At 42.2% G+C, this 27,900-nt stretch overlaps 1 protein-coding gene across 2 annotated transcripts in view; it reads right to left on the reverse strand.

Annotated features, from left to right (window-relative positions):
* Positions 1-27,900, reverse strand: part of NECTIN3 (nectin cell adhesion molecule 3) — a 606,022-nt gene that overhangs the window by 356,621 nt on the left and 221,501 nt on the right. For both annotated transcript variants that reach the window (XM_063453186.1, XM_063453185.1), the window contains one exon: positions 5,413-5,530. In XM_063453186.1, the coding sequence (XP_063309256.1) occupies positions 5,413-5,530 (118 nt within the window). The remainder of the gene's footprint in view (positions 1-5,412; positions 5,531-27,900) is intronic.

Here is a 27,900-nt window from a genome sequence, read left to right on the forward strand (position 1 = left end):
CTTCTCGACTCTCGTGTTTCTAGGGGTCTGCTGCAATATCTGGTGGATTGGAAGGGTTACGGCCCTGAGGAGCGGTCTTGGGTTTCGAGCTCTGATTTGCACGCTCCCTCTTTGGTCCGCTCCTTTCATGCCCGGGTTCCTTTGAAGCCTTCTGCTTCCCGCCCTCCGGGCTGTCTTCGAGGGGGGGGGGGTAATGTCAGGATCCCGCGGGCGGCTGCGAGGGGAGGCTGCAGTCCTCTCGTGGCACTCACCCACCAGCCGTCCGCGGTCCCCTTCCTGGCGTGCGCTCGGCGGGCGGCATCCTCCCAGCCACGAATGCCGCCCGCGTCTTCCTTTATGTCCCCCAGCGGCAGCATGCATGAAGCTGCATGCTGGGAGACTGCCCAATTTAATAAACGCCGGGGTCAGCCACCTGACCCGGCGTTAAAGGTGCAGTGCCTCAATCACAGTGGGAGGTCTAGATATCTCCCACGTGTGATTGTTAATTCTGATTGGAAATTATCCAATCAGAATTAACCTAATGATTTAAATACTTACCTTTCCTGTTCCTCTCTGCCCTGTTGTGGTCTTTGCTTGCTAGTATTGCTACTGAACTTGTGTTTCTGGTTACGTACTCTCTGGTTTGTTTATCTGACTTTGTGACTTTCTCCTACCCTTTGACCTCGGCTTGTTTCTCGTTATTCTCTCTTCTGGTTCCCCTTTCTCGGCTTGTCTCCTGACTATTCTTTGTGTGCTTAGCCCTGCCACTCTAAGGTCCGGTACTGCACCTTTTCTGTGTTAGCGTGTTTGGTTCCCGGAATCGTGACAGGGGACAAGCTCCAGGGTAAGACTATTGACTCTGTTCAGTAGTTTGTTAGTTTGCAACTAGACCGAACTAGACTGGCCGCACAGCCTAATTCTATGGAACTGTTTTGGGCATGGGACCATACCTGCGCAAAAATATGACTTTCTGCCTGTGGATAATTGGGTTATTATATTATCTACTTTAATTGTATCATAGGTAGAGGGGAGGGGAGGGATTGTGTAATGTATATGGGAGTGTTGTTCTTTGTTATTCTGTTTCTATTGGCTTGTTAATCTTGTGTCCCGGTGCCCAACTAGGTTGTCAAACTTGTATAAAAGGCCAGTGTGCCCCATTAAACCTAGAGTTCCTGCTTGACTCTAAACACGTAGTCTTGTCTTGTGATTGGGGGGGGGGGGGGCTGCTATAATCACACTGGGGATTGCTATACTCTGTATAGTCCCCTGGGTTCTAATCACTTAGATCTTTTGAGAGCTGTTCCTGTTCGTGGAGGAGAGGTCTCTCCCACACAGTCCTGGATGTCAGAGGTTGATCCAGGGTGGAAGGAAGACAGCAAGATTCCAGTTAAGCTACGGCGAGTGTGGAGTCTCTGGTGGTTGTTGTGTCCGATGCGGTGCTTATAGTCCTCGGTGTCAGCTAGGTAGCATCCGTTAAAAGGAGGTACCCAGTCAGGGTGCCAAGTGATCCGTTACAACACCCACCTACAGGAAGTGGGGATATGGAAGGCACTTACCGTTGTGCAGTATCCTACTTTGACGCCAGACTCCAGCAGCTGTTACAGGAGGTCCTGAGGGGGTAATGATGATCCTATCCTGGCAGAGAAAGAACTGGTATGGAGGGTGGCACTCCAAACTGATCTCTGGAAGGAGAGCCTCAATGAAAGCCAACCTTTCTGCAGCGAGTACCTCCCAACCACCAACAAGCGATGATGGGAATGAATGGAGTTTTGGATGCCATTCCTGGGAGAACATCCATTACAGTTTTGGGTAATAGAACTAGAGACGCTTAACATGACTGAAGTGTAGTTGGATGACTCAATGGTATGCGGCAAGCCTCTACCCATGGCTGGATGAGTACAAATGCATAGAGTGAGAGGACTACGATGGCCCTGGTATTTTGTGGGAGGTTTTTGAGGATTGTATGGCGTTCGGAGACCCAGACGATTCTCACTTCTGATGCATCCAAGATGAGCAGGAGATAGTGGAAATTCTGCCGTTTCTGTTTTTTTTATCGCTAACCTGGAGTGGGAGTTTGAACAGGACTTCAAAGTGATGGAGCTCATGAACTTGGCACCCCAGGGAGAGAAGAGTATTGTCCTCCATCCCCAGCGGCAGTGTGAGTTCCAGGGAGGGGAGACAGTCGGTCTCCCTTCCCAGCGGCTGAGTGAGTTACAGGGAGTGTAGACTGCAAGTCTCACTCCCCAGGAACAGAGTGCATTCCAGGGAGAGGAGAGTATTGTCCTCCATCCACAGCATCAGAATGTGTTCCATGGAGAGTCACTCCCCATTGCCAGTGCTTATTACAGGAGACAACCGGTCCCACTCCCCGGAGGCAGATTGTGTTCCAGGGAGGGGAGACAACAGGTCTCACTCCCCAGTGGCAGTGTGGGTTCCAGGAAGGGAAGACAGTCAGTCTCACTCCCCAGCAGCAGTACGTATAACAGGGAGTGGATAGCTTTTTCCTCCCTCCCCAGCTGCCCTGTGTGTCCCAGAGAGAGGAGAATTGCATACTCCCTCCCCAGCATCAACTTGGTGCATCGGGAGTGGATTATAGCAGTCTCTCTTCCCAGAAGGACTCTGGATGTACATACTAGAGCATGTGGCAGGAGGCAATTTAGAGAACAACCTTTTGGGAAAAGTCACCAGACTATAACAGACCCAGACCGATTGGAGGTCGGGGGTCTGGTTAGTCTCCCCCAGGGCGGAGGGGGGAGATATGTGACAAACACCCCTTCCCACAAATGTTTACCATTAACTCCTAAAAGGGAGTGTGTAAGCTGGCCCCTGCCCACCGACTATGGTTCAGGACCCCGTTCTGCAGTTACCCTGCCCAGCTGCCATTAGAAGCTTTCTCTCGGTGCCCTTGGTTCAGCACATTCCATTCATTCAACTGGAACCGAGCGCTAGCTCCCTGGAGGTCGTTCACATGAACAAACCTACGAATGGTCCTCAGTGGTATTTAGCTTTGAACGCTATGGAACTAATTTTGACATGAGGACTTTGTGGTACCTGGTCACCTCAGCGGTACTTAGCCACGAAGGTTATGGAACGGTTTTTGGTATGATGTATGTGCCAGTGTGTGTACAGGGAGTGCAGAATTATTAGGCAAGTTGTATTTTTGAGGATTAATTTTATTATTGAACAACAACCATGTTCTCAATGAACCCAAAAAACTCATTAATATCAAAGCTGAATATTTTTGGAAGTAGTTTTTAGTTTGTTTTTAGTTTTAGCTATTTTAGGGGGGATATCTGTGTGTGCAGGTGACTATTACTGTGCATAATTATTAGGCAACTTAACAAAAAACAAATATATACCCATTTCAATTATTTATTTTTACCAGTGAAACCAATATAACATCTCAACATTCACAAATATACATTTCTGACATTCAAAAACAAAACAAAAACAAATCAGTGACCAATATAGCCACCTTTCTTTGCAAGGACACTCAAAAGCCTGCCATCCATGGATTCTGTCAGTGTTTTGATCTGTTCACCATCAACATTGCGTGCAGAAGCAACCACAGCCTCCCAGACACTGTTCAGAGAGGTGTACTGTTTTCCCTCCTTGTAAATCTCACATTTGATGATGGACCACAGGTTCTCAATGGGGTTCAGATCAGGTGAACAAGGAGGCCATGTCATTAGATTTTCCTTTTATACCCTTTCTTGCCAGCCACGCTGTGGAGTACTTGGACGCGTGTGATGGAGCATTGTCCTGCATGAAAATCATATTTTTCTTGAAGGATGCAGACTTCTTCCTGTACCACTGCTTGAAGAAGGTGTCTTCCAGAAACTGGTAGTAGGACTGGGAGTTGAGCTTGACTCCATCCTCAATCCGAAAAGGCCCCACAAGCTCATCTTTGATGATACCAGCCCAAACCAGTACTCCACCTCCACCTTGCTGGCGTCTGAGTCGGACTGGAGCTCTCTGCCCTTTACCAATCCATCCATCTGGCCCATCAAGACTCACTCTCATTTCATCAGTCCATAAAACCTTAGAAAAATCAGTCTTGAGATATTTCTTGGCCCAGTCTTGACGTTTCAGCTTGTGTGTCTTGTTCAGTGGTGGTCGTCTTTCAGCCTTTCTTACCTTGGCCATGTCTCTGAGTATTGCACACCTTGTGCTTTTGGGCACTCCAGTGATGTTGCAGCTCTGAAATATGGCCAAACTGGTGGCAAGTGGCATCTTGGCAGCTGCACGCTTGACTTTTCTCAGTTCATGGGCAGTTATTTTGCGCCTTGGTTTCTCCACACGCTTCTTGCGACCCTGTTGACTATTTTAAATGAAAAGCTAGATTGTTCGATGATCACGCTTCAGAAGCTTTGCAATTTTAAGAGTGCTGCATCCCTCTGCAAGATATCTCACTATTTTTGACTTTTCTGAGCCTGTCAAGTCCTTCTTTTGACCCATTTTGCCAAAGGAAAGGAAGTTGCCTAATAATTATGCACACCTGATATAGGGTGTTGATGTCATTAGACCACACCCCTTCTCATTACAGAGATGCACATCACCTAATATGCTTAATTGGTAGTAGGCTTTCGAGCCTATACAGCTTGGAGTAAGACAACATGCATAAAGAGGATGATGTGGTCAAAATACTCATTTGCCTAATAATTCTGCACTCCCTGTATATGGGTGTCAGTGTGTATATGCCAGTGTGTGTGTGTGTGTGTCTGTGTGTCAGTGTGTATGTGCCAGTGTGTGTATCTGTGTGTCAGTGTATCTGTTAGTGTATGTGCCAGTGTTTATCGGTGTGCGTGTGTGTGTATATTTTTGTGTCGGTGTGTTTCTGTTAATTTGTATAAGTATGTATGTGGCATCACATGTACATCCAAGCAATCAAACACATACAAAGACACCGTGAACTCTAAATCCCAATTATATACAAACACTTAAACACCAGTACTACACATTGCACATGTACAATGTACATCCACATTGAAAATCCAACACTACATCCAAACACATCCCTGAGTGCAAATGCAATCATTACATACAAACACATTCCTGTATTACAATGCTAAAATTATATACAAACACCAGCTCTACACACATAATCACACCTGCTCCTAAGTACTACAATATGTTTACTATCTGTAGGAATTATTGTGTGTAAATAGCAAAAAAAAAAAATTTAAAAAAAATTATGATCTGCTAATTGAAAGGTTTACGCTATGGCACAAAATTTTCTTTGTGGGGGGGGGGGGGAGGCCACACAATGTTGATACACTGTCAAAGGGTTTCACAGGGACAATTAATGTCCCCTGCCCTACCCTATGTAGTATCTAATTACGTAGTATCCTATCAACAGTGTCCTATTGAAGATATCAAGTTCACCAGCAGTACGTTATTTGAAAAAAGTTAAAAAGGTAATGAGTAGTTTACCTGCTCCACTTTATTTCTTTAGGAGGTGGATTAGCATCTGCATTACATTTAAGATGAACATTTGTCCTGCCAATAAACCAGTTTCCATCATAACCAGTCACTGAAACTTCAGGAACATCTGCATTTATAAATAAAAATAAATGTATTAACAAATAAATTCACTCTAAAAAAATGAAATAAAATACTATAGACATGCATAGTAGAACAATACTTGCTTTGTATATTGTGTACGTTCATATCACTATCTGAACATGCCATGCACTGGGCGACCTCCAGGTGGCAACATATTAACTCGACCATTTCAATCAAGCTGGAACGCACGCAACATTGGAACACGGAAGTGAAGAACTTTCTCAATTCACAGCACCAATTTCAGATGGAGAGGAGACAGAACGCTTCCTCCACACCTGAACAGGACCATAGGATCAACGGTAACACCCATGGATCCACCAATGAACTGAGGGCTCTGCCCTATTTGTAGAGACTCATGGGGGGGGGGGGATATTGTATGGCTTTTTCTGTGATGGTTGTTTTTATTGTTATATTAATGGAATCTGGTCCCTGAGGAAGTTCCAAATAGTAGGAATGAAACGCGTAGGACCTTTGTTCCATTATTTTATAATTGTGAGCTAATGTCTATTGCTCCTTTTTTATAATAAATTCATTTATAAGTTTATACAACTTGTACTTATTGGAGTCTCATTTCACATTTGGTCCGCTTGAAATACCAGTGGAAAGTGGAGGAATTTAGCCACCCATCAACATCGGGGGAGGCACCTTTGAGCGCACTATTCATCTATCTTGTGAGTGTATTTAAATTTTTTTTATTGTATTACACTATGTATGTTTTTATGTTCCTTATTTAGATTCTACACAGCCATATCTCACAGTTGCTTTGTATATCTACATATGTTGTAAAAGGTCAGAGACTGAGTCATGATCTTGAGAGGCTGTTTTTGATTCACATATTTAAGATAAGTATATTTACTTACACACACATCCACTACATTCAAAACATTTTGTGGTGTTGCATTTGTTTTCTTCTGTATATTTTACCCAGTTTTTTAGTACAGATATCTGTTTTCTTATGGCTACCAATGTTAACTTCCTATCCAATTTACACCAAAATCGCATAAAATAAATTTAAAGCAATGTTTCAGGAGTGGGAAAAACCACAGCCCCTGAAAGGATTAGATGATTATTTTAAATGAAAGGAAAAACTATTAAGTACTGAAACAAAAAAATGGTGGGAGGTTGCTTTCTTGGACAATTACCTAAAAGAGGGCCTCATACCCTGCGGTCTAAGAATTGACAAAACCCGAGCATTTGGATAAGGGGACCTATTATTTTTACAGGAATGGGATTTTCAACTCATTCAACTGATTATTAAACATTCTAGAGAGGCACAGAACAAATTAGAAACTGACCTGAATGTTTTGGAAACTAACCCCTCCATAGATCCAGAGAGTAGGGAATTTAGGGAGAAGGAAGAATCCCTACAGATCAACATAAAAAACTAGATGAACGAATAGCCGAAACAAAAAAAATAAAAAAAAAATATAGGAGGGACACAGAGGACAAGACACTAAATACCTTCTCCACTATGAATAGATTATCCAGAAAAAAATCACGCTCCATTCCACACAAAAGGGTTACATCTAGAACTCCCCTCAATAGAGGGAAACCAAAATCTCTACCAAGATTACATCAAAAAGATTTTCAAAAATCTCATTCCTCCTTTCAAGGGACTGTTAATCGGAAATAAGAATCATCTCCAGAAGAAAAATCTCGCCCACAGTTTTCTGGTAGAATGCCCTGTAACAGAACTCCCCGTACTCCGACCGAGTAACTTCCCTTGATGGACACTTCCTAGCTTGCGCCGAGGACTGCACCGGACACCACAACCACCTCAGACTCCACAACCGCCGTAGCTTAACTGGAGTCTCGCCGTCTTCTGTCCACCCTGGATCAGCTTCTGTCCTCCAGGACCGTGTGGGGAAGACCTCTCCTCCAGGAGAGCGTATCAGGAACAAGCTCTGAAAAGAGCTAGGTGATTAAAGCTCAGGGGAGTATGCAGAGCATAGCAATCCCAAGTGTGAGTATAGCTGTTCCCTCCAATCACGAGACAAGACTACATGTTGAGGGTCAAGAAGAACTGACTGTACTGGCACATACAGCCTCTTTTATTCACATTCTACAAACATAGTACTGCCCACAGGGTTTTGAAGAACAACCAATCAACACATTACAACACAGCTAACACTCCCATTCATTACATCAGAAATCCTCCCCTCTGCCTGTGATACAATTATCTCAACACAATAGACTAACTTTATCACAGGCAGGAAAATACAGTATTATAAAATATATCACAGGGACCCCAAAACATGCAATAACCCCATAGAAAAAAAATATATATATATATATATATATATATATATATATATATATATATACACAAGATCCAGCGCACTCTCCTATCTACTAAACAGCAACTTCAATGTTGACAGATTTTATTAGTTTGTAAAAGTTTTTTTTAAAAACACCTAATCTAGGCAAAAAAATGGGGATTTAGTTACATTATATGATCATACATTGCATAAGCCTGCCACAACGTCAATGTACCCCATCTTTGGCAGGTCCTACTCTCACAGTCTAATGTCTGCTCTTATGAGATTAACCACTTACTTGGGAAAAAATTCCATCTGAGGCTCTCTGCAGTACAAGGCTAAATAGGGACCTGAGATGAGGCACCTGTAACAGGGAGGGGTGCAAAACCAAGGAGTTGGCTAGACTCCCAAATATATATAGGAAACATGGGGGGATGGTTGCACTCACCTAAACATGCTTAAATGGGGTGCTTCTGGGGGCCATATTATACAATAAACAATACACAAGATCCAGCGCACTCTCCTATCTACTAAACAGCAACTTCAATGTTGACAGATTTTATTAGTTTGTAAAAGTTTTTTTTTAAAAAACACCTAATCTAGGCAAAAAAATGGGGATTTAGTTACATTATATGATCATACATTGCATAAGCCTGCCACAACCATCCCCCCATGTTTCCTATATATATTTGGGAGTCTAGCCAACTCCTTGGTTTTGCACCCCTCCCTGTTACAGGTGCCTCATCTCAGGTCCCTATTTTTTTTTTGAATTCTTTATTTTTGAGTGCATGGATATACAAGACAGCTTACTCTGCCACAGTAGCGTTCGTAAGCATAAACATATCACAACGATATTACAATAGTGGCATTTGAGCAGTGCACATTTTTGTATATGGTTATAGAAACAAAACATGAGTCAACATTGCTTGCTCGTTACTGTCGAAGCTACTAGGTTAATCTGTGCTAAATCAGCTTGGCTAAATAGTCACTCATAAACTTTCTATCGTGTCGCTAAGTTAAAGAGTTGGAGGACAAGATGAGTAGCGCTTGTGCGCGTCCTGGCTTAAGTGTGTAGGCTTAATTTGCATATTATAAACAGGTTCAAGTTTTCTAGCATGTCACATATGTAAAGAGTTGGATGATGACATGTCTTGGTGTTAGTTTTACAGGCTGTGTGCCTAAGAGTAAGCTCAATAAGGTAGGTGATACATGAGGGGTTAACATGCTGTGCTGGTCAAGTTAACTTGAACCCACAAGGGTGCTGAATTTGAATATGCTAACTGACTGTTTGATTATTGAGAGTGCCTTCAGATATGGAAAATAAAAAAGTAGAAGGAGAGATAAACAAAAAAGAAAAAAACTGTTGATTTAGCAGGTACTATGAGTTAAGATTATAGGAGTCATCCCCTGGGATAACTGGGGAGATTGAGAAAGTCCCCCTTCTGGCCGGGCTTCATCCAGAGCTGCTTCTGTAGGGCCTCAAGTGTCTTAGGTATAAGTCCATCACGATCTGGACCAGGTCGAGGACTAGGGTGTTGTGTGCTGGGCTCCTTACAGCTCACCCTCCGCGTTGTCACTGTGTGGCTGTCTGCAGGAGCTGTAGCTCAGTCACGGAAGGCACTGCGGTCTAGATCGAGGGTAGGGTGAGCCAAACGCTTCGGTAAGCCTGTGTCTGAGTCGCTCGGTGATGTTTCATGCTGTGCCTGTCAGGTGCTGTCTCCTCGCGTACCTCGCCTCATGTGAGCCCGTGCGTTGTGGCAGTTTTGATCCGGCAAGCATCGGAGTGGTGTGTCGCGGAGATCCCTCCGGTCAGGCTGCCTCATGCAGGTATGTGGCTTCTGCCTTGCATGTGTAAGGGCCTGAACCAGCGAGGGAGGAAAGATGGCTTGGTTCCCATTGCGAGCTGGTGGATTTGCATATGCCGCCATTTTAGTGGGGCCTCGTGGTCTGGGCAGTGGGATCACTGGTGCGGTAAGGGCTACAGCGTGTGGGCCGGGATCACCCCCACCGGCCCAAGGGGGGGGGGGAGGGAACGGGGCCCTGTTTGCACATCCGTTGGAGTCCAGCACGATACCGTCGGGCGGGATAGCGGGGTAGCGGCCGTCCACCCCACTCACCACCTGAGTAGGCCTCATCCTGTAGGGACGACTGTTATCGTCTCGAGGGACTAAAACAAAAGGTTTGCAAGCCTCTCCTCTGAGCCAGTGCTCCCTTGTGCCTCGGACCACAACTGCTTGTCGTTAATCAGGTGTAAGATCTGCTTTTGTAGGTTTATAGTTTGAGGGTTGCAGGAGCTGTTGTTGTGTGCGACCATTCAAGTTGGCGGTCAGGCCCCGCCCCCCCCTCAGGTCCCTATTTAGCCTTGTACTGCAGAGAGCCTCAGATGGAATTTTTTCCCAAGTAAGTGGTTAGTCTCATAAGAGCAGACATTAGACTGTGAGAGTAGGACCTGCCAAAGATGGGGTACATTGACGTTGTGGCAGGCTTATACAATGTATGATCATATAATGTAACTAAATCCCCATTTTTTTGCCTAGATTAGGTGTTTTTAAAAAAAAACTTTTACAAACTAATAAAATCTGTCAACATTGAAGTTGCTGTTTAGTAGATAGGAGAGTGCGCTGGATCTTGTGTATTGTTTATTGTATGTATATATATATATATATATATATATATATATATATATATATATATATATATATATATATATATATATATATCCTCGGAACCGGATCTGGGTGAACCACATACTCAAAATTCACCCAGATCCATTCAGTAGTTTGGAAGATACGGTTTAATGCAGATTCCGCAGAACATATAAAGGCTATATGAAAAATAATTACTGTTAAATGTGTCCCCTGTTCTGTAGTTTAAAACTACTGAACAATGTCTTTGTGCACCAAATACCGGCGAGATGGCACCGTGTAGAAAAGTCAAAACAGTGTCTGTGAGTTTTAAATGGTCGCCATCCATTGTTCTCACCATGTGCTTCATCCATTGTTCTCACCATGTGCCTCTGATACATGTAATGGTGGCCACCCAGTAACTCCACAGTTTTATCACAGGGCACAAATAGTGCCATATATCCCAGGGCTATAGTCAGAAGGTAGGAGGCGGGCAGGAAGCCCCCTCCAAGAACACGTGGCGAAGTCTGTTCCGCCACATGTCCCCAGAAAGAAATGTTACTACTAGATCCCATACCCAAAGCACAAGAAGTCAATCAGACAGCTGGGTTAATAATTCTCAATATAATGAAAGAGAAAACATTTTCTAGGGCGTCTAAAAGGTCCCAAAGAAAAAAACCATCACAAATTATTTTCACCCAAGAGCAGACACCTGGAAGCACCACAACCGGTTCTCCCATTTACATCAAGACACCCCCCTCCAAGAGGGTGAGAACGGAGGACTGAGTGGGGCTTCCCAGATGCCATGTGTCCTGAGACAAAAAGAAATAGACAAAGATATTTTTAACTTGACAGAAACCCCATTGTCGGAGGAGGAGATTGATTTACTCTGTAAGGGAATGAAATTTGCCCCTAATCAGATTGATAATGGATTCAATTTATATAGATCTCAAGAAATACATATGCTCTATGACTGTAAAAAGACATTTTCTTTTAAATAATTTTTCTTCAAGCACTGGTGTTGATGCAAATGATAAAAATGATATAAGAACAAACCCTAAGTTTAAACCTAAATTACACTTCTTTCCCGTTCAGAGTAAAGGACCCTTTCTAGAGACATTTGAGCATATGGTCGAACAAGACTTGCAGGCCTTTACAGTAAAGCCAAAATCACGTGATAATAACCTTACCAAGAGGGAGAGTATGATCCTAAAGGGTCTGATAGAAAGAGACAATCTAGTCATCAAAGAGGCTGACAAGGGGGGAGGAGGGGGGCATTGTCCTTATGACGGCCACTTATTTCCTAGAAGAGTCATTTAACATTCTGGGAGACAGAGAAACTTATATTATTCTCAATGGTGATCCCACCTCCAACTTTAACCAAGAACCCAAAATCATCATCTCTCAAAAATGTTTTGACTTTTTGTTTCAAAAGAACCCTATTATCCCTATTTTCTATTTTCTCCCAAAAAACCCTAAACACTTGCCAAATCCACCTGGCCGCCCAATCATTAGTGGTGTAAAATCACTTACTGACAATCTGTCTGTTTTAGCAGACTCTTTCTTACAAAAATACACCCAGGTGGCCCTGTCCTATATAAAGGAAACCAAGTCCTTTTTACATGAGATGGAGAACATAGAGTTGTCAGAATATTTATATTGGCAGACATTTTGTGCTAAGATAGAAATTAAAAGTGTCTACTGCCAGTCACACTTAAAACCAAGCTGACTCCATTTTGGATTTTCAGGCTAAGAAAGAGATAACATTTCTGTCTAACTCCAGTCATTAAGCATGAGCTAAAGAATGCGTTATGTAAACAAGACATGTGACAAGGCAATGAGACTAACAGAGTAGGGGGGTGGAATACTCTTCTTAATACTCTTCTTAATGTTAGCTTCACCAAGTAAGCCAGACACCAGTGACAGATAAAAAATAGTGATTAATTTTACTTTCTAAATCTTACAAAGTCCCATTGTAAGCAAGGGGTGAAATTAAGGTTTAGACATGTCAGAAAGTAGATTTAAATGTATATGGCCAACGAGCAGTCTGGTTAAGACAGAAAGAAATGCTTTGAAGCTGGCAGCAAATTGAGTAATAGTTGCCATTTAGATAAGCCAAAATTATGTCAGAATCATCATCAAAATGAATTAACTCTTTCCAGGACAAGAAATTTTGGTGATGTAAGGGCGCCATCTATTGACCAAAACTAGATGATACTAGATAAACTAGACACACCTACAGTTTCCTATTCGTCAGATCAACTAATGACGTACAGAAAGTTTGGCCCTTTAAAAAGTAAGGACAGAGACAGAAATCCAGGACAGAGTATCAGGATTCACACTCTCTGTGTCAGGGTGGCTTGGACTGGGACCCAATATGCCTGATGTTAAGTAGGAGTCACACTGTGGAGGAGGATTAGCAGGGTCTGGTGCAGGGTAACCGCACGCCCCCTGGTGTTGAGCACCAATGTTTGTGTAGCCACATACCAAGACCCTGAATCAGCTTCAGCGGATACCAGGAACTAGGAGCTTGGAAATTAAGCAGACCTCCCAGGAGCTGAATAGGGAGGATCTGCAGCAAGATTGTATCCAGTACTAGAAACAAGGATAGACTAGAGATAGGCACCAAACATGAAAACAAGACAGAACTAATAGAACCCAGAACAAGAGAAAGATAATAAGCTAAACCCAGAACATATACACAAGACGTGAGGAAAACATGAACATAACATGGGAATGGCTGGACAGGACTATACATGGACTGGGGATACAAACTAAAACAAGACAAGATAACATAGGCAAAATAGGAGGAGAAATAACTAAGTACTACATATGGAAATCATGGGGATTTAGTCACACTATATGATCATACATTGCATAAGCCTGCCAACAACGCCAATGTACCCCATATCTGGCAGGTCCTACACTGCCTAATGTATACTAAAACATTCTAAGTAGACATATATAGCACTTACCTGCAAGAAAGGGCAGAAGCTTTGAGAAGCTGCCTGCAGGACTCTGAAACAGAAAGGAATGATGGAAAACAAACGGGTGTGGCAACATAAAACAAACATTTAAAGGAAACCTGGAGACTGGGAAATCCAGGGATGAACTATAGGAATGAACCCAGAAATCCCAGCATAAAGAAAACGAGACATAGACAAGAAAACCAAAAAAACAAAGAAAAACCAAACAAGAATAGCAAAAAGAGTACTGGATACCAGAAGCCAAGTCCAGACATCAGAACAGAGCAGAGCAGATCATGACACTCTGACACTCTGGGACTGACACTCAAGTCTAACACTCAGCTTTCAAACTCTATTGAAACAACTTAAGAAACAATTTCATGGACACCTATTACTTTCTAACCAACACCACTTTTCTATTACATGCACACCTCTATACATAATCATACTTGCATTCAATTCCTGGGACTATCTATTCAAATGATAAGAAGGGCACCTGATAAGAACATCTACAAAATAACTGGTAATTATGCTGGTTCTATTTAATTAATTTAAATTAATTAAAATTGTACTAATAGCAGGAATATACCTGGATAAATCCCGGTCAGATTTCAATATTTATAAGTCTTAGTTAAATAAAGAATATATGGTTATAAAAACTCCATTCCTGCAGGTGGAGTAAGATAACGATATATTAATGACAAATTTGTCACAAGTTAGCATACCGCTGTTTTTATCCAGATATATTGATTTCCTCTGAACAGGACCGGTGCTAGGATTTTTAGTTACACAGGCGAAGATGCATTTTGGTGCCCCCCACCCTCGTTTAAAATAAGGTTCATACAAACACAGAAATAATCATAAAGAGACATACAGACACAGACAGAGACATACATGCATACAGAGACATGCAGGCATATAAAGACATACATACAGAGGCATACCGTCATACAGACACATACATACATACATAGACATACAGAAACATACATACAGAGACATCCAGGCATTCAGACACATAAATACAGGCATACAAAGACATACACGCATACAGAGACATACCGTCATACAGACACATACATATATACAGGTATACAGAGACATACAGGCATACAGACACATACGTACAAAGACATACAGGCATACGGACACATACATTTGTACATACAGAGACATACAGAGACATACAGGCATACAGAAACATACATTTTGTACAGACATACAGGCATACAGAGACCTACATACATACATACATACATACAGAGACATACATACATACATACATACAGAGACATACACAATTACATACTTACATCAGTTCAATCTTGTCCCCTGGATGCATGCTGTCTGGCTCATTGGAGTCCTGTGGTACACAGGGAGCAGGGATATGATGTCATTCATATCCTCGCCCCCTCCACACAGCCTGCGGCAGACACCAGGGTAGGTGCAGTGGCGTACACATGACCCATGGGGCCCCAGTGCGCAAATTGATCCGTGCCCCCCCCCCCCCTCTCGCGCTTACTCTGCGCGGGCCGGGGCCGCAACACATGGCGGCGGGCACCTGGTCGCAGGGGTTGCAGGGCTGTGACCCCTGCAACCGCGGTATGTACGCCAGTGCATGCAGATGCACACACACTTAAAGGACCACTACAGACACCCAGATCACATCAGCTCAATGAAGTGGTCTGGGTGTCAGGTCCCTCTAGTTTTAACCCTGCAGCTGAAAACATAGCAGTTTCAGAGAAACTGCTATGTTTCATCGAGGGTTAATTCAGCCTCTAGTGGATGTCTCACTGACAGCCTCTAGAGGAGCTTCCGCTATTCTAAAACACTGAACGTCCATAGGAAAGCATTGAGTAATGCTTTCCTATGGGCGGTTTGAATGCGTGCGCGGCAAGAGCATTCGGAGCTGAGAGGCGGAGGAATCCCCAGCGCCATGGGAGAAAGGTAAGTGCTGAAGACACACACACACTCTCACGAACAGATGCATACACACCAGCTAACGGACACACATTTACTGACAGACACACTCAGCGACAGACATACATACACACTCACTTACAAAACATACATTCTCACTGACAAACACACACTCACTAACAGACAAACAGACTCACTAATACACACACAAACACACTCAGTAAGAGACTCACTAGCAGACACACTCACTGACACACACTGACACTCACTAGCAGACACACACTGACACTCACTAGCAGACACACACACTGACACTAGCAGACACACTCACTGACACTAGCAGACACACTCACTGACACTAGCAGACACACTCACTGACACTCACTAGCAGACACTCACTAGCAGACACACTCACTGACACTCACTAGCAGACACACACAATGACACTCACTAGCAGACACACTCACTGACGCTCACTAGCAGACACACTCACTGACGCTCACTAGCAGACACACTCACTGACGCTCACTAGCAGACACACTCACTGACGCTCACTAGCAGACACACACAATGACGCTCACTAGCAGACACACACACTGACGCTCACTAGCAGACACACTCACTGATGCTCACTAGCAGACACACTCACTGACGCTCACTAGCAGACACACACAATGACGCTCACTAGCAGACACACACACTGACACTCACTAGCAGACACACTCACTGACGCTCACTAGCAGACACACTCACTGACGCTCACTAGCAGACACACACAATGACGCTCACTAGCAGACACACAATGACGCTCACTAGCAGACACACACAATGACGCTCACTAGCAGACACACACACTGACACTCACTAGCAGACACACACACTGACACTCACTAGCAGACACACACACTGACACTCACTAGCAGACACACACACACACTAACACTCACACTAACACATGTTTTTTTTTTAATTTAATCCCCCAGCCTCCTTACCTTTTTGGAGTGCTGAAGGGATTCCCTGGGGTCCAGTGGTGCTGCTGGGCTCCTGGGCGGGTAGGCAGGCTGGCGGGCGGGTAGGCAGGCTGGCTGGCTGGCGGACGGGCGCGAGGGAGCACTCTCCCATGTGTGCTTCCTCTTCAGCTCCCTCGCGCACCGTGTAGGGATGCCGGAGCCGGAAGATGACGTCATTTTCCGTCTCCGGTATCAGTATGCGGCGCGCGAGGGAGCTGAAGAGGAAGCACACATGGGAGAGTGCTCCCTCGCGCGCCCGCAGAACCGGGCGCTCGGCCACGCTACAATAGGTCGTCGGTTGGAGGGGAGCGCAGTGCGCTTCCCTCCTTCCGGTCACCCTGATTTTGCGCCCCCAGGGCCGGTGCGCCCTAAGGCGGCCGCCTGGGCCGCCTTATGGTAGCGCCGGCCCTGCCTCTGAAATAAGAGAGTGTATCTAATAAATCCCGGTCAGATTTCAATGTTTATAAATCTTAGTTAACTAAAGAATATATGGTTATAAAAACTCCATTCCTGCAGGTGGAGTAAAATAACAATATATTAATGACAAATTTGTCACAAGTTAGCATACTGCTGTTTTTATCCAGATGTATTGATTTGCTCTGAAATAAGAGAGTGTATTTATTTAGGAGAGTTAAAATTTGGCTAATGTAAAATCTGGTAGATGATTCCTATTGGATGGTTCTAGGAATGGTTATGAACATGATTTTAATTGAAAATTGCATGAGAATAGGATATTATATGCCTAGAAAGATTCTACCCAGGAGTGAAATAGTTAATCAGTGTGCTCTAACTGTCAGCTAAAGTTTTTATGGCTTCTCGCTGCACTGTTGTATTCTGTGAAATTATGTGTTCTGTGTGAAGTTGTTTGCTAAGCTGTCATAAATCTTGCCAAGTTCTTGACAGTTGATGCTGCAGACGCTGAATTTGTTTAAACATTGCCATTTTGTTGTATACCAATGTTATACCTAAATATTCACTGATTGTTATGCATGTTACATATTATTTTTATTTTATTATTATTGTCACAATAAATTATATTTTTATAAAGAATTGTGATTTACTGGAGTTAATGGAGTAAAAATCCTCACAATGATTGTTCTCTAGGATCTAAGAGAATTAAATAGTGGGAAATTCTCAGCTTTATTACATTATTAAATTTGGGGTACAGTGCCAAGATATCAATTTTGCTATAATAAAAATTATTAAATACATTTTTGATAATTGTTATAAAAATATTTTTTTTAATATTTATCACCCCATAAATATCCACACAGCTGGGCCACCTTAGATGTGACATCCCTGTACACCGTTATTAGTCACAGATTGGGAGGCATTAGATCACTTTATGACACAAACCTGCCAGTTGACCTCAAGCAGCTCATTTTGACTTCAGTTAATTTTATTTTGTAACACAATTATTTTTATTTCAGCAGAGAGTATTATTTACAGATCACTAGGATCGGCCTGGGCACCAGGTTCACCCCCAGTTATGCCAATAACTACATGAGTAGATGGAAAGATTTATTTGTGTGGTCTGGTCGTGACTGGAGGAAGAACCTGGTGCTCTGGCGACGTTACATAGATGACATTATTGTTATTTGGAAGGGTTCTTCGTCTTTGTTTCAGGATTTTATTAATTTTCTTAACTCAAATTCATATCATCTGGTTTTCACCCCGGTCTGGAATAGGAACAAAATATTTTTTTTTTAGATCTGACTATTTCTGGACCAAGGAGAAATCAGAACCAAATGTTTCTTTAAACCCTGATGGGAACAAGTTTGTTCATCAGCGCAGTTGCCATCACAAACCCTGGCTGAGAGGCATTGTGAAAAGCCAATTTACACGCCTTAGGTGCAATTGCTCTAAAAGCCAGGACTTTTACACAGTCTGCACACGTCAAAAACAAACTTTTGGAAAAAGGTTATAAGAAAGACACCTTAGAAAGAGACAGACAGGAATCAATTACTTAGAGACAGACCCCCGGTTAAAATATCTAATGAAAATACTACTACTGCATTCATAACACAGTATAACATTGATCACAGGAGGATCAAAAAGAGCTTACAATACTGGCCAATCCTATTACAGGATCCAATCTTGGGAGAAACATTACCGGATCATCCCAGAGTTATTTCCAAAAAGAATAAAAGCCTTAAGAACACGCTGGCTCAGAGATAGGTTGCCACACCACTATGTTGTCTATTTACTGCAATGCCCGTGTGGCAAACAATATGTCGGGCATACAAAAAGGATTTTTAAAGTAAGAATAATGGAGCATCTTAATAACATAAAAAAGAAACTCACAACCCATTCTGTGCCTATCCATTGCAATGCCTGTCCTTTGTTTTCGTTACAAACTTCAAATGCATAGGGATAGAAAGAGTATTGCAATACATACAGTAGGTAGATCACACTCGTAGAAACATCTATAAAAATAATACAAAACCATATAGCGTAATATAGTCAGTAAATGTGTAAAATAAATTCAAATGAGAATCAGGTACTCACAAACTAGGAGCCAAATATGAACATATGGCTCTCATGGGAACAGCACTGGGACCATTATGTAGGATGTCCCTCTCCTCCTTGGAAATCTTCTTGAAATGGATGTGGTATAGTGTGACAGAAGATAACTGACCACACTTACTTTATAAATAAAATATTTATTGCTCCAGAAATAACATAAAAATAAAAGCAAGCTGTAACAGGCTGACAGTCTTACTCCAGTCCAATATTTGGAAGTGTCAACTGTGTTTCGCCCCGTACCAGGGGCTTCCTCAGTCGGCAGTAGGTGATCTCTCTTCCTCAGCGTCTTTTTAAAACTGGTAAGTTGAGTATTTCCGGGTCCGATTCACTCGTGGAACGCGCCCGTAATCCAGTTCCGGGTACTTTCAAATTTCACTTCCGGGTTGCATAGTATCACGTGGACGCACGGCTGCAATTGGAACGCACAACGTATGACGTGTACGTTCCATAACGAAAGTCCTTTTAAGTCAAATATCACACAAAGTCCCATAGCATGGAAACATAAGTGTCCACAGCAGTGTGGAAGTAAGGGGAAATACATTTAAAATATCATAAATACAGTTTAAAAAGCTTGTATACAGCTACAATTTTAGAAAAAGAATATATTGAATATAGCATAAATTTTCTTGTAACTGTTAAAGTGTTAGTCCTTAATTTATTTGTGCTCCCAGAAAATTTGTATTAAAGTGAAAGGAAGTGCATAAGTTACTCAATTAAAAATATGTGATAAAAACACTTTTTAAAAGAAATGACAAGTCTCAAAATCGGAATTTAAACCATGTGGTATAAGTGTATTAAAATCATAAATAAATGTCATCTCTTCCAGTCCTATTTTTTTCAAATAATCCCCCCCTCTCCAATCATGGTTCACCAATTTTAAGGGGCAAAAAAAAAACAGATGATTAGGATCTTGATTATGATGATTTTTAAAATGGTTGGAGACACTGTGGGTCTCCAATCCTTCCTGATATTTTGTATATGTTCCGAATTCTCATATGTAGGCATCTGATAGTCCTACCTACATATAGTAGGTTGCACGAGCATTTAAGTACATAAATAACCCCCTTTGGGAAACACCTTAATTGGTCCTTGATGGTGAAATCCTTATTAATTAATCCTTGAAGGTTAGTTAGGTGCCTTTTTTAACTTTTTGTGGATTTACAAGCCTGACAGTTCTCGCAGCCGTAATATCCGCTCTTTAGATTTAAAAAGTGCTTAGTAATTTTTGGGCCTTCACTACTTTTCACCAAAATTCTTTTGAGATTTTTAGCCCCTCTATATATAATTTGGGGTTGTGCTGGAAGAATATTTTTTAAAACCGGATCGTTCTGTAATACATACCAATATTTTTTTTTATAATTCTATTGATTTGTTTGTTCTTCCCATTATAATTAAATATAAGAGGTATTTTATTAGAATATTTAGGTTGGATATTTTTGGATTTATAGGTGAGTAACTCTTTTCGTGATATGTTCTTTGTCCTTTCCATAGTCGTAATCAAATCATTTTCCTCATAGCCTTTTTCTTGAAACTGTTCTTTTATCTTAATGGCTTGTTGTGCATAGTCCTCATCGTTCGTGCAATTTCGTCTTATTCTCAAAAATTGCCCTTTTGGGGCATTTTGGAGCCACGGTTTGTGATGACAACTACTGTTCTCTATATACCCATTTGCATCAACTGCCTTGAAAAAATTTTTGGTATGTATCTGGTGATTATGGATAAAAATTTGAAGATCTAAAAAATGAATATCTGTTTGACTGTAATTGGTGGTAAGTATAATAACCCCACTCATTCCCATTCAGAAACAATAACAACATCTCTAAAAGGTGAGCAGGACCATTCCAAATCAAAAAAATGTTGTCGATGTACCGGCGATAGGACACCAAATTCGACACCCAGGGATGTGGTGAAAATATAAAATGTTCCTCCCAATACGCCATGAAAAGATTGGCGTAACTGGGTGCGAATTTGGTGCCCATCGCCATACCCTTGATTTGGAGGTAAAACAAATTATTAAACCCCCAAAAAAATTATTTGTTAAAATCAGATGGATACCTTCCAAGATGAATTCTATTTGTTCTTCTAAAAAGTCTGCTTTAGTTAAAAAGAATCGTACTGCTTCAATACCTATATCGTGAGGGATAATGGTATATAATGACGTTACGTCACTGGTGACTAAATGGTAAGTAGTATCCCATTGGACTGAGTCTAGTACTTGTAGTATTTGAATAGTATCTTTGAGATGTGATAGATTTTTACTGACTACAGGCTGAAGTAGAGCATCTATATATTCCGAGACCCTCAAAGCTATAGAGTCTATTCCGGATATGATTGGGCGACCTGGGGGATTATGTATGTTCCTATGTACTTTGGGTAAACAGTAGAAGACAGGGATCTTGGGATGTGCAATCTGTAGATATTTGCTCTCTCTTTCTGTTAAGATGCCCTTCTCCAACCCTTTATTGATAAACTTTTCAAATACATTTTTAACTCTACTTGTAGGATTTGAATGAAGTTTTTGATAGGTCATTGCATCTGAGAGGATTCTTTCTGATTCTTCTATGTATTTTGCTTTGGGGAGTATCACAACTCCCCCCCCCCCCTTTGTCCGCTGGCTTTATGATTAAATCTTGATTTTTTTTGTAATTTTTTTTAAGTATTTTTTTCTTGTATAGTCATATTGTGTTGAAATTTGTTTAATTTTTTTGATTTTATTAATCTCTCCCATCACCATGGTCTCAAAAAAACTAGCACAACGCAAAACATTCTGGATACGTAAACTTTAAACCCTTCATCCAAAGGGACTTAATATAGATATAGACCTTGTTTGTTTTATGAACTAGTTCTCTTTTTTTCCCTTTTGTTCAACATCAGTGCTTTTCACAAAGGATTTTTTTATTTTTTTGTTTGTTTTTGTTTTACCTGACCTTTAATCCATTCTCCGTTATATATGTTGGAAGGCCATTTGGCCTGAATTTGTGGGAGTAATGATCCTATTTAAACCCGACCACCCTACTTACCTTTGTTGTGCAAGCTGTTTGTCGTCTCCATAGAAATCTGCACTTCCGGTTCGCCATTCCTGCTAAGTCCTGTCTCAAGCTGTCTCACTTTATTTACACATATATAACAGGATCTTCATATTGCAGCCTTGTTACACAGGGGTTCTGCAGTCACCATTTCAAATCCCTGGAACATTCCACCTACTGCCAACAGGAACAGGAAGTAAAGAGCCAAATAGCCCAACTGCCCATACATCACAATTCATACACTCATACACTCACACACTCATACACAGGACAACCGCTCATACATCACATCTCCTTCCTTTCTCAACAAAAGAAAGAAAACAAAACAAAATAGTCAACAATAAAAAAAAAGAACATTTTAAAAATGTGTCCTTAATCTGCATCATTCTGTCCATCATCTTCAAGATCTACAATCATTTTTCAGGACAGCTTATTCTACTCCTACTAGGATACCATTTCCGCCTTCTCACTGTGGAGTTTCTCCGACTATAGTCCCTTAATGGATCTTATGGTTGCCAGTTGAATGGACAGTATTTTCATGACCACAGCCTTCATGGTTACTTGAACTGTGGCCTGGCAGTTCTTGTTCCTGAGTTTCATGGGTATTTCCTCCAAATCATCCCCTATTACATCATGAGCCTCTGTACCAGGTGTATTGCAGACTTGTCATCATGCCAAACTCCATGCCAGATATCAGTGTCTGGTTGCATGAGTGGCCCTACCCACTTTGATAGGTTGTCTGTTATACGTGGTCGAAGTTGATTTGTATGTCTCCGTGTGTAACATCCATCAGAGATTAAAACTATATAGTGCGCCGGCCCCAGAACTCCCTTTATCACTGCTTCTTTCCAACGATTCTCCTGATGCTGGAGGTTGTCCAGTGGTTGGATGAGGTGTATTTTGATACCATAGAAGGAACTCAGACAAATTATGTTCAGGTCTCTTTCCTTTTGCTTTCAGACTTCTCAGAAAACCCTTTAACGTTTGAACAAAACGTTCTGCTTGACCATTAGTAGCAGGATAATACGGTGCTATACGATGATGCCGAATACCGTTTTCCTTGAGAAAAGACTGAAATTGTCCAGAAACAAACTGCGGTCCATTATCTGAAACAAAAACTCTGGGCAAGCCAAATGTTGCAAATAGTTTCTGTAATGCTTTAACAGTAGCTTCTGTAGTGGTCTGTGACATGAATTGAACTTCTGGCCATTTAGAATGTGCATCTACCACACTCAGATACATTTTATTTTCCACTGGTCCAGCAAAGTCTATGTGAATTATCTGCCATGGTGATAGAGGCCAGGTCCAAGGTTGTACGGCACCATGTGGCAAGTCACGCTGTGCTTGTGCACAACCAGTGCAACCTGAAACATACTGGGCAATATCCTCATCAATGGTTGTCCACCATACATGACCTCTTGCCTTCTGCTTCATGCGGACTATGCCAGGATGACCTGCATGTAAAATTTCAAGAATCTGTTGTTGTAACACAAAAGGAATAACCACTCTTTCTCCCCAGACTAAGCAGCCATCTCAAATTAATAACTCCTGAGCTCTTGTTTGGAATTACTTGAGATGTATTGGAGTCTTTAGTGGCCAACCCTTGCGTACAAAAACAAGTATTTCCCTCAGCAAAGAGTCCTTGGCTGCCTCCAGTGCAATTTCTCTGGCTGTTATCACCTCACTGAAATATATTGTAGATCTTTCTGTGGTAGTTAATTGTGAATCAATTTTCAATGGAAGTCTAGAGAATGCATCTGCATTAGAATGAAGAGTGTTTGGACAATATTGTATCTGATACTGATAAACCCCCAGAGTTAAGGCATACCTCTGAAGTCTTGCTGCTGTCGTGATTGAAATACCTTTCTGTGGGTTAAAATTTGTCAATAAAGGTTTATGGTCCGTAAGCAGTGTGAAGGGTCGACCATATATATAAAGATGGAATTTCTTTACTGCCCATACTATTGCCAGAGCCTCTTTATCTATTTGAGAATATTTTTTTTCTGCAGCTGTGAGCGATCTAGATGCAAAAGCCACTGGTCTGTCCCATCAGCCATGGAATGAGACAGGACTGCTCCCAGTCCGTAAGGTGATGCATCACAAGCAATGGAAACAGGCTTTTCCAAGTCGTAGTGTACTAAAAGACGTGAACTATGAACTAGTTCTTTTGACTTATGGAAAGCTGAAGCACATTCTACTGTCCAGCGCCATTGTCGTTTACTCTCTAGAAGATGATGTAAAGGGTACAGGACATGAGCTAAATTTGGTAAAAAACGGTTGTAATAATTTAACAGACCAAGATAGGACCTTGGTTGTGACACATTTTGTGGAGTTGGAGCATCATGTAATGCCTTGACCTTCTCATCTGTTGTATGCAGCCCATGTTTGTCAATTACATGAGCAAAAAATTCAAGACGATCCTGCATGAATTGGCATTTATCCAAATTTACCTTCAATCCATATTCCATAAGTCTTTGCAAAACTGCCTCTACATTCTGTTTATGTTCCTCCTCTGATTTACCCGTCACCAGCATGTCATCTAACAGGCACTGTGTCCCAGGAATTCCAGCTAACAGCTTGCCCATTGTTCGCTACAAGACAGCTGGTGCAGGTGAAATGCCAAAAACCATACAGTTATACCTGAATAGCCCCCGATGGGTATTAATCATAAGTAGTGGTCGAGAATCTGGATGTACAGATAACTGTAGGTATGCATTTTTCAAGTCTATTTTGGTGAATTGCTGGCTACCTGCCAATGATGCAAAAATATAATCTACCCTAGGAAGGTGATACTTATCTATTTTAAGCTGTGTGTTAAGAGCCATGCGGAAATCCCCACAAATCCGTATCTCCCCATTTTGTTTTCTCACAGGAACAATGGGCGAAGCCCACTCACTATTGTAAAGCCGGGAGATGGTATTCAGATCCTCTAATCTCCTCAATTCTGCCTCCACTCCAGCCCTTAGAGTAAAAGGCATACTTCTTCCTTTAATTCTAAGGTAACTTGTTGTCCCTTTACAGTCCCTAATTGGCCATCAAACACTGGTGCATACTTTTCCTGTAATTCCCTAATCCAGTCAAGTCTGGTCTGATTTTCATTCAACACATGACATGGATACTTATGCACTTGAGGCATCCCAAGAGCCCTTATCCACTCCCTACCAAAAAGTAGAGGTCCTCCATTCTCTAAGATATAGAGAGGTAGTTTCTTCTTACACTTGTTGAATGTAACTGTGACTGCCACACAACCCACTGGTATTAACAGCTCTTTAGAATATGTCTGCAGTCTCGCTCTTGTCTGAATTATTGGCCTATGTATTTTAAGGTGTTTCCAGTCTGTCAAAGAAATCACTGATACAGCTGCACCTGTGTCCAAATCCATAGTCAGTTTCTTTCCATTTTCAACAACCTGAACTGTGAATGCAGCCAGATTAGAACCTATTTAATATATTTTTAAATTTCGTATGGGAAATTGTTCATCCGAATCCTCAGAAGACTCCTGCGTTTGTACTCTATAGGCATTCTTTGATCTGTCTCTCAAGCGATTACTGCCTCTCTCTGCTGTGGATTTACACACTCTTTGTAGGTGGCACATTTTACCAGAAGCATGACCAAGGCCCTAACTGAGCTCACGGACCACAGAGACCGCTTCCAAATCCCACAGGAATACACACACACAGACACAAACACATTCACTGATACAAAAGGACACAGATACACACACACACACACACACACACACACACACACACTGATACATACTAACAGACACACATACTGATACACATATAGGCATACATACTGACACACACATACACACATATACAGACACACAGGTGTACATAGTGACAGACACATACTAACATACATACAGACACACATGCATAAGGACATACAGACACAGACACATTCATAATGACATACAGACAGACATTTATACTGACATACACACATACATACACTGACATTCATACACACATAATGACATGCATACAGACATGCATACATACATGCATACAGACATACATACAGACATACATACATTCATACTGGCATACGTACATTCATACAGACAAATAGACAGACATACATACATTCATAATGACATGCAGACATACATACACTGACATTAATACACACATAATGACATGCATACAGGTAGACAATCATGCATACAGACATACAGACATGCATACAAACATACATACAGACATACATAGTTACATACATACATTCATACTGGCATACATACATTCATACAGACACTGACATCCATACATACACACATTCATAATGACATACAGACATACATACACTGAGATTCATACACACATAATGACATGCATACAGACATACATTCATACAGACAGACAGACACACATTCATAATGACATGCAGACATACATACACTGACATTCATACACACAGACATACAGACAAACACACACATACATACACACATACAGACAGACACACACATACAGACAGACACACAGACAGACGACATACATTCACACACACAGCTCATTTTCCAGCCACCCTCCTGTTTCTTACCTTGTCTTTGCAGGAGGGTGGCTGGCTGGGGCTGATGGGACTGGCAGTCGGCTGGCTCTCCCTCTTCATTGTCGGGCGGGCGCTCCTCCCGCGCATAGTGAGCTGGGAGGAAGTGACCACTTCCTCCTAGCAGCACTTGCGCTGGGGCGGCATTTATTTTTTTATTTTTTTAAAGGGGCCCGGCCGCAATATACCATGGTCGCAGCGCTGACCGGGCCCCTGAAGGAGGGGGCCCATCGGGTGTCCCTAAGTGCACGGGCCACCCGATGGGCCCCATCAGCGTGCGGGCGTGGTGCAACTTCACCGGCGGCAGTTCCGCCGCTACACGTGGGGCCCGGGCGGCCGGGCCCCCCAGGGCCGCCGGGCCCGTGACAACCGTTGTGGTTGTCACCCCCTGATGGCGGCCCTGAGCATGACACTTGGCATCCTTGAATCTGCATGTAGTTGCAACATGTGTAGCAGCTCCGCATCGATAACATTTGTAATGTTCCTGTTTTGAATGTCTCTTTCCCTGTGGTTCACTTGGTGCTCTAGCATCTAATTTTAAAACTTCTAGCTCTGCCTCCTGTGTGTTGTCCAGTCTGCTGTGTAATAGATTAGCATCCTTAGAGGCTTGTTCTATAATGCTTGCCATGTTCATTGCCTTTTTAAATGTTAAATCGTCTTCTGTAAGCAGTCTCCTTAGCACTGCATCACTTGCAATGCCCATTACAAACTGGTCTCGCAGAGCAGTGGGCAAGTAGTCTCCAAAACAGCAGGTGCTGGCGAGTTTCCATAACGCAATCGCATATGCTGAAACTGATTAACCAGGCTCTAGTCTTCTTTTATAGAATTTAAATCTCTCTGCTATCTCTAGTGGTTTTAGTTGGAAATGGCTAGTTAACAGAGTAATCAAGCTTGCCAATGGCTTGCTGGCAGGTTTCTCTGGGTGTAAGAGGCTCCTAAGTGTATCATACATTCTGGCTCCTATAACTGTTAGGAAAACAGCGACCTGTTTATTGTCAGGAATATCATTAGCTGCAAAATATTGTTTAAGCCTTTCAACCCAAGAGGCCCATAAATCCAAGTCAGGATCAAAGTCCTCGTCGCCACTGTGATGTTTTGTACAAATCAGCCAAAAATTCCTGTATAACGAAGTACTCACTTTATTTACACATATATAACAGGATCTTCATATTGCAGCCTTGTTACACAGGGTTTCTGCAGCCGCCATTTCAAATCCCTGGAACATTCCACCAACTGCCAACAGGAACAGGAAATCATGCTGTGCATCATTCGCACAGCCAAACAGCCCAACTGCATCATTCACAGCCAAACTATCCAACTGCCCTTACATCACAATACAGAACCTAATACACTCACACACTCATACACAGCCCAACCGCCCATACATCACAGCATAAACGTGGGGAATGGCATTCGGCTATTTCCCACGTTCGGGCCTAAAACGCGGGAATAGGCTCCCTTTATTA

This window comes from Pelobates fuscus, chromosome 1 (genome assembly GCF_036172605.1).
Source record: "Pelobates fuscus isolate aPelFus1 chromosome 1, aPelFus1.pri, whole genome shotgun sequence".
NCBI classification, from domain to species: Eukaryota; Metazoa; Chordata; class Amphibia; order Anura; family Pelobatidae; genus Pelobates; species Pelobates fuscus.